Below are 17,074 nucleotides of genomic sequence, written 5' to 3'. Positions count from 1 at the left end.
AATTCAACCACCTATGTGGTCTCAGAACTCATTTGAAAATGATGGGCTTACCAGTGATGGCGAACCTATGACACGCGTGTCAGAGGTGACACACAAACTCATTTTTTTGGTTGATTTTTCTTTGTTAAATGGCATTTAAATATATAAAATACATATCAAAAATATAAATCTTTGTTTTACTATGGTTGCAAATATCAAAAAATTCCTATATGTGACACAGCACCAGAGTTAAGTTAGGGTTTTTCAAAATGCTGACACGCCGAGCTCAAAAGGTTCGCCATCACTGGCTTAGACTATTAATGCCTTCCACCAATCTCTTCATGGTTTAGGATGCTGTGATTATATTATTTGACTTGGCAACACTTGAAAAAAAAATTGCAATACATTGGCAAAGAGAATTGGTGTGTGTCAGACATTGACGGGTGTTATGGCAGGAGTAATTATATACAGTTACTACTATTTTTATAATATATCTTCTATCTTAAATCACACTTTATGAATTCCTTTTCACTTCTCTTCCATTCATATTTGAAATACCCAAGGAACAACAAAAGAGGCATATTCAACTGAAGAAATTTATTTACTTTTTTTTTCTAGGTACATAGATGACAATTATAGACAAGTTTTGATACATAGGAAAACCCTTCCGTCCTTTCTCTTTGCTAAATGAATCGTCACAATAATTTTTACAATTTTTAAAACAATACACAGCTTTCTTGGGCTGAAGCAATTGCGAGAACATACTGGTACTGGTATATTACAGCTACTTACAATGTTTAAAAACAGCAATGGAGAAAAATAAGTTATTTAAATACTGATTTCATATACAGAAAGTGCAATGTTGTTAGTTGTTATATAACTTGCTTGACAGTTTCTTGTTTTCTCTATCAATTTAAAAATCAAGGTAGCTTGGACTCAGACGACTAGGTTTATTTTTCTGTAAAGAATATAGTACACACAGGCAGCAGTGACTTGGTGAACTGACTCCCTTTGCTGCTGGTATGAAAGCAAACTTTGCTATGTCAGGAACGGATTACCAATACACCGGTAATTTCCAATGTCACCCGCCGCCAGTTCAGGTGGGAGGAACGGGCTCTGGCTAAGAAGGCGGGCGGGCCATAGAAATCTATCTCCTACTTGGCTATGTGGGAATGTCAGTCGTGGTCAGGGCCGGCTGCATCTCCTCCTAGCCAGCTTCCAAGCAAAAATGTACACAACGGATGTGTAGCTACCTGAGCCTAACTGCCTCTCCAGGTTTCTTTTGTGCTTTCCCTCGACAACCGTTTCCACCGGTTCCTCAACCTCCTGTACCAAGTGCAACTGGTGAAACCTGGATATTGCTGACACCTCCTCCTGTCTTCCAACACCTGCAGGCAGCCCCAAACCACCTCGGTCAAATGCCACACACAAACACTGAGGCTTTTTTTCCCTCTAAGATCAAGTTAAGAGTTTAAAGCAAAAGAAGACTCAACAAACACTAACAATTAAAAACAAAGGATTTTAAAAAGCACAATCAAGTAAAAACCACCCCAGAACTTTAAGATTAGGAAGACCTTCCCACCGACAATCATTCGTGGTCCCTGAAGGTGAGGTTTGTATGCAAAGGCAATGATTTCCAAGGAAGAGTGACAAAAATACGGTTTGGCATTCTCAAAAGCTCAGGCTCAGAGAATTCCCTTTTCTGGTGCCATTTTTACTTAAATGACAATGTTACAGTGAAAAGGAATTGAAACGTGGGAATTCACACAGGATTTCTCCTTCCCCTGTTACCTGATTTATGCGTGGTCATTTGGCTCAGCTTTAAATATGAGCAGGGCCCCTCCCTTCATGCTGAGCTTACTGCAAACACAGGTGAGAAGCCCGTCTTAGCCCTGCCTCCACCGCGCCACGGGAAATACGGTTCCGCCACGTGGTTACAGAACTGCGGCCGCCTTACTTCCCAAATGGACTATGCTAACCGGGATGTCAGAACCCAAGGTGCCAAAAACGGGCTGCTTTAAGAGTGCCACAGAAATTCAACAGCTTTTGCTTTTTTATTCTAGATTTCCACAACTTTTTCACTTGGCACCCTACAGAAGGTATCCTTGAAGAATGTCTATTATTTTTAAAAACGCATACCGAAGCATGAACACATACATCACCTGAGAACGTTCTTCCCCCCGAAACGTGGATTTAAATATATAAAGCAAACACTAAAGATGGCTTTGGGGTGAAGGAAATCACTATTTTCCCTCCTGAGGGAAATCATTTATCTGAGCGAGTAGATGAAATATTACAGAACTTTTGATCAGAGTTTTGTGTTGAATCTGTACTGTAAATAATCACATTCAATGCTTAGCACAGTGCTCACGATAAGAATGTAAAGCAAAGTCATCTTATAAAAATGGAAACCTTATTCGTGTAGTTGCCTAAACTTCTGCTTGCTGTAAAATCAGACACAGACTAAGAGAGGATAGAATGTGCTGATATCAGTTGGAAACAACCGAAAATATGCAAATACTTAATATGTGGCAAATATGTGGTATGTCTGGCTCCAAACTGAACCTTTATTTGAATGAAAAGAATTATCTAAATAAGAAGGAAAACAATATCTTAATTGTAAAACAGGGGATAAAAAAAGGCTTTAAAAACATCTCATAAACTACTTCCCTTTTTTAAAACATCTCTCTGAAACCAGCCTTACAAGGACTCTTTGCAAAGGTGATCTGATGACGGAGTTTTGGGATGGACCTGGTCAGGAGTCCAAGCCAACACCGCAGCACAGTGACCAACAGGGTAACAATACTAAACTGATTAAAATGAAAGGTGGTTCTATATGCACCCACACACCGCCCGCCCCCCACACTCACATATACACACATGATATCTTTGTGAATTCCAGATAGTTCTTTCCTAGATTTGTAGCTAGTTTAAAAACTGAAAGCCAATGTGAAATTTGTGCCGGATAAACACTCCTACAAAATAAGCCACGGAGAATGAGATCATTAGAAAAGCCCATTTTTGCTGGAAACATCCCAGATATGTTAGATGGCAGTCTAAGCTGAAGACTTGGAACTATGGTTACAGGGTAGTGAACACTAGTTAGATAACTGCTTGAAAGCTTATATTAAGGCAAATAAAAGCTGATTGCTAGAAAGCAATTATTAAAATGTCTCGTTTATCTAAAGGAGAATAGGACTGTTTTTTCCTCTAGTGCAGACAGATTTTCTTACTTTTGAACCAATGAGCGTGTCAACCGATGGACAATCACTCCCGAGTCTGTTACTTTGGCCTAGCTAAGCCTGTCTGGTCCTGGGGGACCCTGCAGGGTGACAGACAGAAGGTCAGCGGCACCATCAGAAATGGAACCGGCTGCCCCTCCCTCTGCCCCCAGCCCTCTCTCCCAGGGCACCCAGACAGACCGGAGGCACAGCATTTGTGGCAAGTTGGCATCTTGGTTCTATCGTGTTCTGAAAATAAAAATAAGTGCTCCTCTTTTCTTTGGAGGGGAAGGGGGTGTCAAAGAGAACCACCCCCATTTCCTCAAAGGGGCTGTTCTGGAGAAGAGAGCGGCATCGGTCCCGTGCCAAGGTTTCGAGCTCCGTCTGGCCACACACTGGGCCTTTCTTCTGGGTCTGGTCTGCATGTCCAGGGAAGGAGAAATTGCATCAGCATCGTAAGCACAGTGAAAGGGTGGCTCTTGTCCAGGGAGTTCCGTTGCAGGCCTGGCTACATGGCCTCGGGGCCGGGCGGCAGTTTGAAGAGTCTGGCTGCAGACACGAGCTTGCTTATGTGTCTCTCCTCTGTGATGCCGGCCTCCTGAAGGCAAGTGTGAGACAGAGAAGGCACTTGGCCCAGTGTGCGGAACCCCGCTTCCGTGAGGGCGCTGGTGTACATGGGCAGACCGATGGAGATCAGCCAATCCGACACAGACGAAACACATGCGGGGGAGAAGGGCTTTCTACAGATTTCTGTGAGTCCGCCGCTGGGGATCTGGATAAAGAAGGAAAACGATTTTTAGAAAGACTCTGCAGGTGCCACTGGAGGGCTACTTCTTACAGGCCTAAAAGGAGCACTGCTAACCTATTACACTGCTGTACTATCAGCAAGTGATGGTGCTCTGTGTCAAAACCCAGGCAGCATAAAGAATCTTTTCTAGATTTTTCAGAGGGGAGGCAAATTTTCAAGGAAGTACTTGAGGCTCTAGAACAGCCGTGGGCAAACTATGGCCCACGGGCCGGATCCGGCCCGTTCGGCTGTTCTATCTGGTCCGCGGAGCCGAAAGAGCGGAGGGTTCTCTTGCTCTCCCCTCCGCTCCTTCACCAGCAGCAGTGTTAACATGTATTAGTTCACACAAACACTCCATCCATGCTTTTGTTCCGGCCCTCCGGTCCAGTTTAAGAACCCACTGTGGCCCTCGAGTCAAAAAGTTTGCCCACCCCTGCTCTAGAAGGTACATGGAATTAGATCTAACCCCAAAACTCTCCACACTCTGAGCATTTATATTCCTGGCTACTTTGTCTTGTGGTGACCTGCTCTTCAAGGAGAGATCCCCACGGTGACTGAAGAGGTGGGTCATCCTGTGCAGCAGGGTGACAAGTAAAATACTCCTGGTTGTGAACTTATCAAGCAGATTTTCCACTGCATTTGAATCTACATTAACAACTAGAAGATTAAACATTTTATCGATATAAAGAATCTCAGATACAGTAAGAACAAGTATTGGCTAGGACGGGGAAATGGACTTGGGGAGGACCAAGGGCTACACCTTCCAAAAGGTAACTGACTACTCCATGTGCACACCCTGAGGCTGTGTGCTGTCTCCAGGAAGAGAACCCTTTCAAGTCAGATGTCCACAAAGATGTATTAAGAATGTTTTTCACTACATTATTAAAAAAAATGGAGAAAACCTAAATGTTTCACCCACGCAGACTGGCTAAACTACAGCACATTCCCTACTAGAACACTTTGCAGTATTGATGACATGAAAGGACTTCAACGCGGTTTTGAAACCTGACTGTTTTCAGTTGTCAGGGCATGAATCTAATTCTCTTAACGAAAGTTCTTTTGTGTCATCATTAAGCTCTATAACTAAATGGACTCCAAACGCGGGGCGAGGGGCCCCCGCCGTGCACACCGCGGCTGCTCACCGCCATACGGTGCTGCTTGCGCAGCAGCTTCACCCGGATCTGGTCCATGTTGGTGGCCACGTCCCTCTCGGGCTGATCCAGGTCCTCCGCGTATCTCTGCACCAGGGCTTCGGGGATCCCGCAGCGGCCGTGCTGCGAGGGGAACAGAAATGTGGTGTCAGGCGTGGTCGCGAGGATCTCTCTTTCTCCAAGGACAGCGAGCATAAGGTAGGTTAAGACACTGAGCTACGACGACCGGGAAACAGCAACAGAAGTTTTTATTTGAAGTGAATACGTTTTCTCTACAGTCAGCATGTTTTAGACCGAATACTTTTACACCTTCATCTTTCAGGTAGTCATGAGCCCTAAAAAATGTTGTGAAACATAATTAAAGTAGAACACAACCATCCTACATTTGGGGGGACCAATGCCCTCACCTCACTCTACCTGATCATTTCGCGAAATATTATTGAAAACCGTCTCCTGAACTGCAGGGAGAAGGGCAGCCTTCTGCTCTGCCATAGCCTCCTGCTGCGCCTCGTCTATTAAGACTTATCCCGCAGGCCTGGCCAGGGAGCCCAGTTGGTTACAGCGTCATTCCAAAGGGGGTTACTCACTAGCTATTAAGGAGAAGGAGGACGTTATTGTAAGGCATTCATGGTCACAGTTTTATAACAAGGATGCCATGACTGCATTATATTATAACAGAGCTTGCATTTCCCTGAGCCACGTATGGCTACATCTATTCTCATTTGTCTTCAAAGTCACTGTGGTATTGGTAGACCACTCTTTATTTGTTTCAACTGAGAAATGAGTTTTCATTATAGAGCTCAGTGTTCTTGGTACAATGCAATTTTCACATCATCTTTCCCCCGTTATCCATACAAGATGATGTACTATACAGTTATTACATCTGAATAGGGTTCCATAATTTTCAAAGTATGTTCACATTTATTTTATTTGTTCCTAATAATACCTCTAAGAGGTAGTTATGTAGGTTATTATCAATTCCATTTTACAAATAGGAAAATGAAATGAGGAATTTTTAATGTCTAAAAACATACATGTTGAGTTAAGACAGGAAAACTGGAACTCAGGTCTGTCCTGTCCTCTAGAGTCTAAACCAAGCCTTTCAGGAAGCAGTTCTAGTACTAACTGATAGTTCTCCCTGCAATGTACAGCTGCCAAAGTTTAAAAACAAACAGGCAAAAGAAAAAAGAGAAAGGAAAAGAACATCCAAGGCTGTATTTGCATTTAATCTGGACACTCTGCCCCCATCATGCCACCACCAAGCTGCAGAGAGGTCCCTGCTGTCGGCCACCCCATGCTCTGCCAGAATGGCCCCTGCCTCCAGGCTGGCCTCCTGGGTTAACTGGTGTTCCTCTCGCCTGACTATAAAAGCAGAGGCCTGTGAAGTGGGGCCTTGGATACCTTATCAGAATATGGCTCCTCAGTGAGATCGATGCCTTCAGCTCGTAACTTCTCTTCAGTGAGCATTTCCAGATCGACTCCCCGAGCGCAGGAGATCTTCCTGGTCACAGCCGGGCCCAGCCTCACGCCGTGCTCCTGGAGGCTCGCGCTCTCCCGCAGCTCGGAGAGCCAGGGCGGTGGCCGTGAGCTTGGTGGGCTGCCAGGTTCCTGCCTGGAGGGAGGCTCAGACGCCTGAGGAGAGGGACAGTCGCTGGGGCCGCTGGAGCCACCCTTCTTCAGGGGCAGGCTCGGCGCGCTGGGACCTGGAGGGCAGGGGTAGAGGCCGTTGGCCAGGCGCTCTTTGCTCTTCTTGGCAGGAACAGGTGGAGGCTGCGTAGGATGTCGGCCTGGCGTTACGGCCTCAGGGCCCCGCTGCTCACCTTCTTTGGTGTTCGGGGCCTGACAGGTTCCTTCAAGAGCAAGTCCTTTTCTGAGACCCTCAAGAGGAGTCCTTGTTAAACTGTGTCTAGGAGGCTGAGCATCATAGTTTTGCAAACACGGAGGAGGTGACATGCCACCTGCAGTGGCTGTAATCGAGCCACCCAGTTTCTTAGTCGTTTTCTGAGGGTCAGAAAATCTCGTGCTTTGGGTCAGTAGCAATGCATTGTCAACAGCAGAATCTGCCTGGGGGCCGTGAGCCTTGGCGATGGAGGAGGCTGTCTTTTGTGGCACTTCCGGTACAATCTGAGGGCAGGGTTCTGTCACCGCGCCAGGCACATCTTTTTCCGCATCAGGCTCTCCCTGGAGGTCATCCAGGGACTGGGATCGGGGCCAGGTCTTCACAGGCTGCGGGCCCTCCAGCGTCTCACAGCTCCGGCAGATGGACACGGGGAGGCTTCTCCGGTTTTTATTCAAGCCAGTGGCACAGGGCTGATCACAGCGCGGGACAGTGTGAGGGGTCAGGCCGCTGCCCAGCCTGCTCTCCAGCCCCTGCTTCAGGGCGTCCACCGACTTCGGTAACGGCAGCGTCGGGAAGGTGCCCAGCTGATTCCCGCTGAAGGACTTCAAGCTGGACTCGGCTGATGACTTGGCAGAGAGAAGGCCGGATTTCCGAGTCTTGCCTGAGAGACAAGGAAGTGGGTTACAATCCCATCTTAAAAGGCGAATCAATCGGATACGTACAGGCGTGCTAACGTAACTGAAATCTCCAACTCCTCTATCCCATTATGGAATTACACACACTCAGGGCCGACCAGCACCATCTGTGATGTTGAGTGGTAAAAGGGTCACTACAGTCTCGTTTTTACATTTAGAAAAAATTCTTAGTCTTATTAAAGGACTCACAGAGATCGAAATTAATGGAGTTACATGGGAAGGAAACACGCTGTGTCAGGTAACAAAATCAGTCTGTTCCTAGCTGCAATCAGTGTGGAAGAGGCTGACCGTCCACAACCCACTTAGAAACCACATGGCTGAATTTCTGTCTAGTGAGTGTCATTCCCTAAGGTCACGGTTGCAGAGGGGCGGTGCCCCGTGTGCGGGGGGGGGAAAGGTTCATAAATGGTGCTGCCCCCTCAGGTTCACTAGGGACTTCTCAAATTACACCTTCCTCCACACCCTCCCCTCTTTGTGGTGTGTGTCTAAAATAAATGAATCCTAGAAGCAGTCAACCAACCATGGTACAAATAAGTGAGCAAGCTTACGAGAGTATTTTGCCTGAGACAATCTATAAAATGTTGACAGGGTTCTAATTCCCGGTGAAACGACAGCCCTGATTAAAACAAACTGTCAGACTATTAACTGGACTATCAACCAGACGTAATCTGCTTATTTGGCAATTGTTGGCTGACATTAACCACTAAGCCTCATGGTGAATTTACTACCTGTGGGTCAGGCACCGTGCTAACTGCTTAGTTCTCATCAATATCTAACCCGCCCCCACCCCCCCTCTCTTTCTCTCACTGTGGTTAGTACCATGCTGGTTGTGTGCCTTGACCCTGGGCTGAGGGGAAGATCCCTGGTCATAAAGCATGAGCCAAAAGACCCTTGTATTTTGCATTTGGCAAAGCAGAGACCCAAATGACATTTGTCTTCCTGTGTGCATAATAATGTGAGCCCTCAGACCTAGCAACATGCTAGGCTAACATTATTAGGCACTGCTAGGTTATTATCTAGTTTTATATGGAAATCATTAGCCTAGTGTTACTACTAAATATACTGACCATGGTCCCATTTCTCAGTAGTAGAAAAATCATCACAGGTAAATTAGAAAGGGGAAATTCTTCATAAAGCATATACATTAAATCTGAAGTTTAAAAATTCATAAAACCACTTAAGTATAACTTTTAGAAATACGGTGTTCCCCCCACCCGCACCCCATACTCTCAATATAAACAACATGTACAAATTCCACGTTCACATTCTGCTTATGACAGAAGATGCCTGAATTCACCTGAAGTGAGCCGTCTTTAATCTAGTTCTTGCTCAGGTGCACCTGAATCCTTCTGAGCATTAGAAAGTCGGCCAGTGACATCTGTAAAATTCCTACCAATCTAGTCAACCAACTGAGTGCTAGGGATTCATGTGTGTTCCAATAGAGATGAGTATAATAATAAGTAAAATAACAATGAGGCCCACCTGGTGTGGTTCAGTGGTTGAGCATCAACCTATGAACCAGGAGGTCACAATTCGATTCCTGGTCAAGGCACATGCCCAGGTTGCAGGCTCCATCCCCAGTGTGGGGTGTGCAAGAGGCAGCCAATCAATGAGCCAATCTCTCTCATCATTGATATTTCTCTCTCTCTCCCTCTCCCTTCCTCTCTGAAATCAATAAAAATATATTTAGAAAACAACAAAACGAAACAGGGCTGTGGGTATATGCCCTCACAAACCAGAAATTAGAACTAGAAGCACTGTTTCCTTTAAACACACCTTTATTTCTCCCTTCAGTGAAAATACTTTCCTAGTGAGAATTAGACCAGAACTGTGTAACCTGATTTAACATTTGAATAAACAATGGTGGGGAAGGTACCATATCTTTAACTGTTAAGTGGTTAAAGCCAAAAAGATGGGGGTGGGGGGGCGGGGATGCTTTTAGTTTGTTTGAATTGTAAACTTTTGGCAATTTCAGACCTTTGCTGCATACTTTTATTCTGCTTTCCAAAATGAAATTTATGGTTGATCCTGTTGTCCCAATACTGTTTCCTGAATGTCGTCCATGTGCATGTAACTATGGAGGACATATTATAAGTAAGCCACTGATTCAAAGAGCCCATCTTTTGCAGTGGGTATGGGACTCAATGCTCCAACTAAGGGCAAAATCACATATTCTCTGATAACTTCCAGTTATTAACTAGACCATGGGTAGGGCTGGCCCAGCGATGCAGTGTGGGGACCATAACTCTGAGCCGCAGCCAAGCTCTCTGAAGGAGAAGGAAGTACCTTATTAGATGTGGGTAGTTGTGTTCTGGTCAGAAACTTGGAGACTTTTGAAAAACAAAAAGTAATATTTTAAGATGTAATTGTAGACCCTTTATTTTCAGAGACCTAGCTTCCACGGGGGGAAAAAAAAAAATGAAGCAATGAACGTTTGGATAAAGTCTGTGTTTTCACTTAATTTTAATATTAATCAGAGGTTTTCATACTGTCATCTTTGATAGACCACCACAGAATTCATCTTTTCATTGAAGGAGCCCTGGAACTGTGACCCCCGAGCTAACAAGCTTGCCTGCTTCACTGGCACAGCCGAAAGCACCGAGGGCTGCCCCTCCTTGCGCTTACTATGTCCGAAAGAAGAAAAACTGAGGTGAGGGACGATGACGGTGCTGAAGGAACCAAACCTCATGCCCTGGCTTGGCATCATACTCTCAGAGGGGCTCCTCGAAATCCGCAGATTGAAATGAGAGGCCCCTACATGATAGTCCCAAGCGCTGAGATAGTCTTGCTCCACAGAATACATCAGCAAACACATTTGCAAAGAGGTCCTCCATGGTATGCTTTGTCTTTTCGTTTAAAAATAGGCCCACTTATTTTAATCCATCCTGGATTTTGGAGGTACTTATTATAACAAATACTAACTACATTCCTTTCTGGCTTACAGTTCAATGAAGCCCAGACACCACTGGTCGCTGTATGATGACACTAAGTAGAGGACGGACTTGAACATGCTATGGTATTGGGAAATAAAGTCTAAAATATTGCCTGAGAGCCTAGTATGAGCCAGAGTAGAAAAGAACCATGGCTTCGGGTATTATATAACCTCTCTGAGCTTTAAAGTTTCCATCTATAAAATATGCCTTTGAGTGATAATTAGTAATCCATATATAATTCACTGCCCAATTAATTTACAGTCAGTGTTGAATAAATGCTGGATATTACTAACGTATTACTGCTTTGTTAAGTCCAACAACAATCTATGAAAGAGAAACTCATCTTGCTACTTCAGCGGTAAGAGGGCTCAAAGACATGAGGTAATGATCAAAGTCTTCAGCTCATAAATGTTCTATTCAGGCTTCAAACCCAGGTCTCCTCACTTTAAACTTCACGGCTCTTTCCATGATCTACACTCAGTGGGTAAGATTCTAAGTGTTTCAGGACAATGGGAAGTTGAGGGTCTCTTTAGTCTTGAACTCTCCCTTTGTGTCTAAGAGGGACGGAAGGATAACCAATAGGAAAACGGCTGTAGTCATTTCTCAAGAACATCGATTGCCTAGGTTCTTGAAGGATATTCATTCTTCCTGAGGATCTTAATTAAGCACCAATAATCCTAAAAAATGTCCCCTTCTATTGCCTGTATCTCCCCAAAGCTCAGACAGAGGAAGAAAGACAGTCATTAGCCGAAGCACATGACGGTGCCTCCATGGTCATCTGTGCCGACATTACCATTTTCCAGGTTCTCACTGCTTTCATAGCATCCTGAGTCTCGTGGGGAGCACCCGCTCAGGGCCTGGCTGTCAACGAGCAGCTTCTCCTGGGATCCAGACTGGTCGCTGTTACCTGGAGAAAGTGAGCACAAAGCATGGAACCATAAGGGGACTGAAAAGCAGAGTTCCCAAGTCAACCAAATCCCAGTTTTACCCTCGGCCATCACCACGCATACCATACATTTTAAGCCTTGGACTTTCGGAAGAACACTCATTACTTTAAAGTCAATGAGATAAAAATGAATGAGATCAGAATATTTTTCTTTTCAAATAAATTATCACATGAAGACAGATTTGGGGATTGAGGGTAGGTAGTTGGAGTATGTGGATGCCTTTTAGTTTACCCAGACGATGACTGGCCTGAGGCCAGTCTCAAACAGGAGGAGCCCAGAGCCTGTGCCAACAGTGAGGGAAGAGTAGTCACAGTCCTTTCCCAGGGATGGTCCCATGGGGCAGAAGTAAAGAGTGAGGATGTCCCTTTCACAGTAGCAGTAGGGCCTATGCTTTTTAGAAATCTCTAAGATTTGTATTTCAAGTTATTTGTCCCATGCTTTCCAAATTTAGCAGCTATTATAAAAGTGTCAAATGAAATACTGAATTTTGTTACAATTTACAAGTGTTCTTTGGCCTTGGTGACATGTGCTGGCCCTTGCATTATCTCAATGAAGCAAGGCGGGCAGAAGGGGACGCAAACCCCTACACCCAGGAGGGGCCGGGGAGAAATCCTTTTGTGTCTGTGGTGAGGACTGAGCTAGAGGGCGTTCTTTCCCTTCTGTCTTCTCCCTTGTGTTGGGTCAGCCTTTCTGCCCAAAGGATGAGGCAGGGAAAGCTCAGGAAGCCCTCTCCCTAGGGCCCTGAGTAATAAATCCTCTGAAGGTGGATGATGAAAGTTGAACGTCCTGATTCTAAAGAAAGGCAGCAGGTGCTTCTGTTGAGTGAAAGTCTGTCTAGAGCAGTGATGGCGAACCTATGACACGCGTGTCAGAGGTGACACGCAAACTCATTTTTTTTGGTTGATTTTTCTTTATTAAATGGCATTTAAATATATAAAATAAATATCAAAAATATACATATTTGTTTTACTATGGTTGTAAATATCAAAAAATTTCTATAGGTGACACGGCACCAGAGTTAAGTTAGGGTTTTTCAAAACGCTGACACGCCGAGCTCAAAAGGTTCGCCATCAGGGTGAGTCCCGGGGGAAGTCCTGTGGGCTTCACCAGCCAGCGGTCACTCTGCACGCTGCACAATAGGGCACATGTGGACTGACCTGGGATGGAGGTTCACCAAGAACCTCTTTTGTTATTACACCGAGTAAGTGCTTGGGCACATAACACAGAAACCAAGGGAGCATTTTCTACATAAAAGAACTAGTTGCATGAAGGGCTTTATTTTCCCTTCCTTTTCTCGTCGCTGGTCCTCCCCTCCTACCACAGACACAGAGAAAGAAAGAAATCACCGGACCAGAAATCTGATGCCCTTTCTCGGGTCATTAAAAAAGTAAACTGTGGGAAGGCAGAGAGCTGCCATCCCACATATGTGCCAGCCTCTTCTACGTCCACTTACCACTTCCTGTTTGTGTTACTCACATGGAAAGCTTTTATAACAGCAATCACAGCAGAAATCATGGCAAGGGAAGCCCTTAAAATAGACCCCAAATTAAGGAGTGCTATTTTTTAAATAATGAATGAAAAACTAATTGGATGCACAAGAGCAAATCTTACGCCCCCCTGCCCCGCACAAAAAGTGGAACATTCTAGAGTGATGTCCTCATTGTGTGGAAGAGTCTGTGGATTTGGAGAGGTCTCTGTCCTAGCCCAGTGTGTTATTTAGGAAAATGATACTTATAAAATGAGGGCTTCAAGCTATCAGTTACATCCCAGGAAGAGGAATCAATGTAGTCTGTCCTTGGCAAGACCGTTCGGTTATTGTTTCAGCTAAAACAGATCCCAAAGTGCTGACCAGTGGGAATGAAACAGAAAACTTGTCCCCTGCCACTGCACGAAGCGCAGACTGTGTCTGCTCCCTTGGGGATGTCAGCCTCCTCAGACACAGCAGGGTAGACCGAAGTTATCATGGGGATGGAAGAGGTCGCTCCCATCACCTGAAAATCAAATCCATTTGTAGAATCACAAGGCATATGTCAAGGGGCTGCTGTCACTTGCTTCCTAAAGGATTTAGTCAGCAACTACTGAGCAGAAACCTAACTATCAAGTTTAGCAAAATTCCCTAAAACGAAAAGCCAGAGTTTCCCAAGCAACTTGCCTTCCTCTGTTGGAGAGAAAGAAGAGGTGGGGTACCCCTTACATGTGCAGCAGAATCAAGGCCATATCCTCTCCCTGCAGTTTCTATCATTAATTTCAAGGTACAAAGAGGAAAAGAGGTGTGTTAGAACCATGAGAATTCTCACAGTCAAACAAGAGGGGAGGACTACACTGTTGGGCTGACTTCTGGACTTGCCTCTGAGCTAAAACTCTTCCCCACTCCTACCCCCACCCCCACCTTTCACACACACACACACACACACACACACACACACACACACACACACACAAATATACACATAGACACAGAGGAGGAAGAATATGTTTGGACACTGATGAGTATCTAAACATCAGAAGGTTCTTGTGCACAAGGACATGAGCCATTTCCTGGAGAGCAGTTATCTCCGAAAGAAGGGAAGGGAAGGGAATTGCTGGATAGCAGGCCTTTCAATGAGCTTGTACCGTTTATTTCTTTAAAATAAATAAAGAATCGGAGCAAAGCCGAAAACGGTTTGGCTCAGTGGATAGAGCGTCGGCCTGCGGACTGAAGGGTCCCAGGTTCGATTCCGGTCAGGGGCATGTGCCAGGGTTGCGGGCACATCCCCAGTGGGAGATGTGCAGGAGGCAGCTGATCGATGTTTCTCTCTCATCGATGTTTCTAGCTCTCTATCTCTCTCCCTTCCTCTCTGTGAAAAATCAATAAAATATATTTTTGAAAAAATAAATTAAAATTAAAATTAAAAAAAAATTGGAGCAAAAATGTTCACTTAACTTGGACTTAGAAGGTGGATATGTGGATCTGTTTTACTTTTCTCTGTACCTTTCTGCATATTTGAAATAACTGCTCATTAAGATTCTTATAGAAATTATTTTCGTAAAGAGAGCTTTCATTGGGCAGACCTGGGACAGTGAGAGCACTGTAGGCAACTGCTTTTGGACAATGAGGGTTTTTTCCAAATGGAACCCTGTAGGAAGGCTGGCACTGCCCAGGCATGGGTGCAACAAGGCAGGTTGGTAGATGAGCTTTTTGCCACTGTGGAAGCTGAGCTAGAAACTTGCAAGATCTCTAAGACCTCAGTATATCTCTCTACCTGTCCAGTGATTAGGAATTTAGTATGACATATATCTATTGTGTTCCTCTAATGGTCAGTTGCTTAGAATATTTCTTAAACACAGAATTTAACTGCACTGAATGTAAAACATTATCATCTGGACCCAGAGCCTTGTCACTAATTAGCACCCCGAGTCCTGGAAGCCTTGTCTTAGAGCCAATAAGAGGAAGTGCTGCTTTATGCACTAGGACTGTGGTCAGCAAATCGCGGCTCGCGAGCCACATTCGGCTCTTTGGCCTGTTGAGAGTGGCCACGAAGGTTCAATCGCACTGTACGTGCATGCGCATGTGGTATTTTGTGGAAGAGCCACACTCAAGGGGCCGCAGTTTGCTGACCACTGCACTAGGAATGTTATAAATAGAGGCACAGCATACCTTTGAAATGGGATTTGTGAAGCGGCAAAGAGCCCTCCCTGGACCTCTGAGTGAGCATCATGATGGACAAAGATTCCCCCTTACAAAATACTCCTGTGCAAATCTCAGGCTGGGGTTCCGAGAAGGACAAGGTATCTGAGCCAATGAGATACAACAGAGACTCAGCTCAGATCCTGCCTTCTACTCCTTTTTTAACATTGCTTCCCCTGTTCTGAATGGTAAAGAACAGGGTTTATAAACCAGCTGTTCTCAGCAACTGAGCTATTTTATAGAGCAGATGTGGTCCAGGAGACTAGATGATTTAACCTTAATTGTTATTAATATAGCTGGTTGGCCATACCAGGCACTAGGCCAGGCTCTTTAACACAACCTGGCCACAGACCCCCCAATAGACACCTCCAATACTGAAGAGACATGGTTTTAAAGTGATATTCACTACAAAACACTATTCCCTCCAAACCTATCCCTGAAGGCAGTGTGTATATCTGGAGTTCAGACAGCTACTTAATGGCGTGTGGCCCCCTCTATCAGCTGGTGTAGAGGAGAGGCCTCCTACGCAGGAGTGAGAGTAACTGAGGGGAGACACGTGCTTCCTTGTCTTTGGGTCCTGATGCCTTCAGTAATGGACAATTTTCTCTTCCACCATTAACCATGGTTTGGTGTGTCTTAACAACAGAAATGCTATTAGCTACTGACATCCCTAAGCAAAGCATTTGAAAGAAAATGCATTGGAATTCAGTAACTGGAAAGGATGCTCTGCTTGTGATGAATAATTTCAGGACTATTTTTTATGTCAGATTGAAGAATAAAGAGCGAGATAAGACTAGCTTAATGGAGCAAAGGATACAGTGTATTTAAACAGACTTCATAAAAGCTGCCAGCCCATCGAGTTCTGCTCACAGGCTGTAAAAATGAGCTCTCATTTTGGCCGAGCCCCTGCGATACGGGATTCTCTGCTCTACTAGTGTGTATTCACTGCAGCCACTTCCTGCTTCTTTCACGGAAGCTGATGAATTTCATTTATTCATTAGACAACCTATTCAGCAAGAAAATAACTCCTTGTGTGCTCTGAGAAGTAATTAACCCTTGGCGGGGCAACATTCTCCCCATATGCCAATCACTTTTGGGCCCAAGTTTCCCACCGACCTGCTGAAACCACACCTCCCAACAGTTCCTAACGCGACATCTACTGCATTTCTTAACAAAGCTGTGATTCAATTCTCAGTCACTTAGAGCAGCATTTTCCTCAACTAGTACCTAGAATCGCGCCAGAAAAGACATCAGCAGTAAGGTTATCTTTTGCTCCCGTAGGAAGGTCTGCACTGGGAACTTATGTCTTTGTGTTTTTGATTTAATACGAAATGGACTTTGGCTTTGGAAAGAGTAGGACCAAATGAGTGACTCCAGGGACCTAAGAATATGCTGGCTGCTTACGGGAGGCCTCTCGTGACTGAGTGCAATGATGTAACAAGGAACACTTCTGCGTTGGGGGAGGAGGACTTACTGTCATACTCCTGCAGCAGCTCCACTGCTGTCAGGAGAACGGCTCTGTGTTCTGGGTCCCTGATATTTAACTCATCCAAGTCCTCCTCCTCCAGGAGCTTAAAGGTGTCCAGATCCTCATATCCATTGAACAGGAAGGTGGGCATGTGCTCCTGTGAGGAAAGAACACAGAAGTGGGTCAGCAGGCTCAGCCACGTGATCCATGACCGCCAACCAGCCTCAAACCCCTAAACTTTTCCCATCGCGGTGGTTCTACTAATTGAAAGAGTAGTACCACTTGTAAGCTCCCAGTCCTCTGGCTTGGTAGGCAGGTGGGGCGTTTCACTGATCATGGGTTAAGAAGACCTGCACTACAGGCTGAGATGGGTTCTCCTGGCTTAC

The 17,074-nt window shown here is 45.1% G+C and overlaps 1 protein-coding gene across 6 annotated transcripts in view; it reads right to left on the bottom strand.

The window, feature by feature from the left end:
• Positions 1–561: 561 nt before the first annotated feature.
• Positions 562–17,074, bottom strand: part of SASH1 (SAM and SH3 domain containing 1) — a 217,175-nt gene continuing 200,662 nt past the window's right edge. For all 6 annotated transcript variants that reach the window (XM_006760153.2, XM_015561618.1, XM_015561617.1 and 3 more), the window contains 5 exons: positions 16,695–16,845; positions 11,400–11,513; positions 6,540–7,639; positions 5,130–5,261; positions 562–3,972 (listed from right to left, as the gene is read on the bottom strand). In XM_006760153.2, the coding sequence (XP_006760216.1) occupies positions 3,709–3,972; positions 5,130–5,261; positions 6,540–7,639; positions 11,400–11,513; positions 16,695–16,845 (1,761 nt within the window). In that variant the 3' untranslated portion in view covers positions 562–3,708. The remainder of the gene's footprint in view (positions 3,973–5,129; positions 5,262–6,539; positions 7,640–11,399; positions 11,514–16,694; positions 16,846–17,074) is intronic.

The sequence above is a fragment of the Myotis davidii genome, unplaced genomic scaffold (assembly GCF_000327345.1).
Source record: "Myotis davidii unplaced genomic scaffold, ASM32734v1 scaffold196, whole genome shotgun sequence".
NCBI lineage: Eukaryota > Metazoa > Chordata > Mammalia > Chiroptera > Vespertilionidae > Myotis > Myotis davidii.
This window is presented reverse-complemented; position numbering and strand designations above follow the sequence as displayed.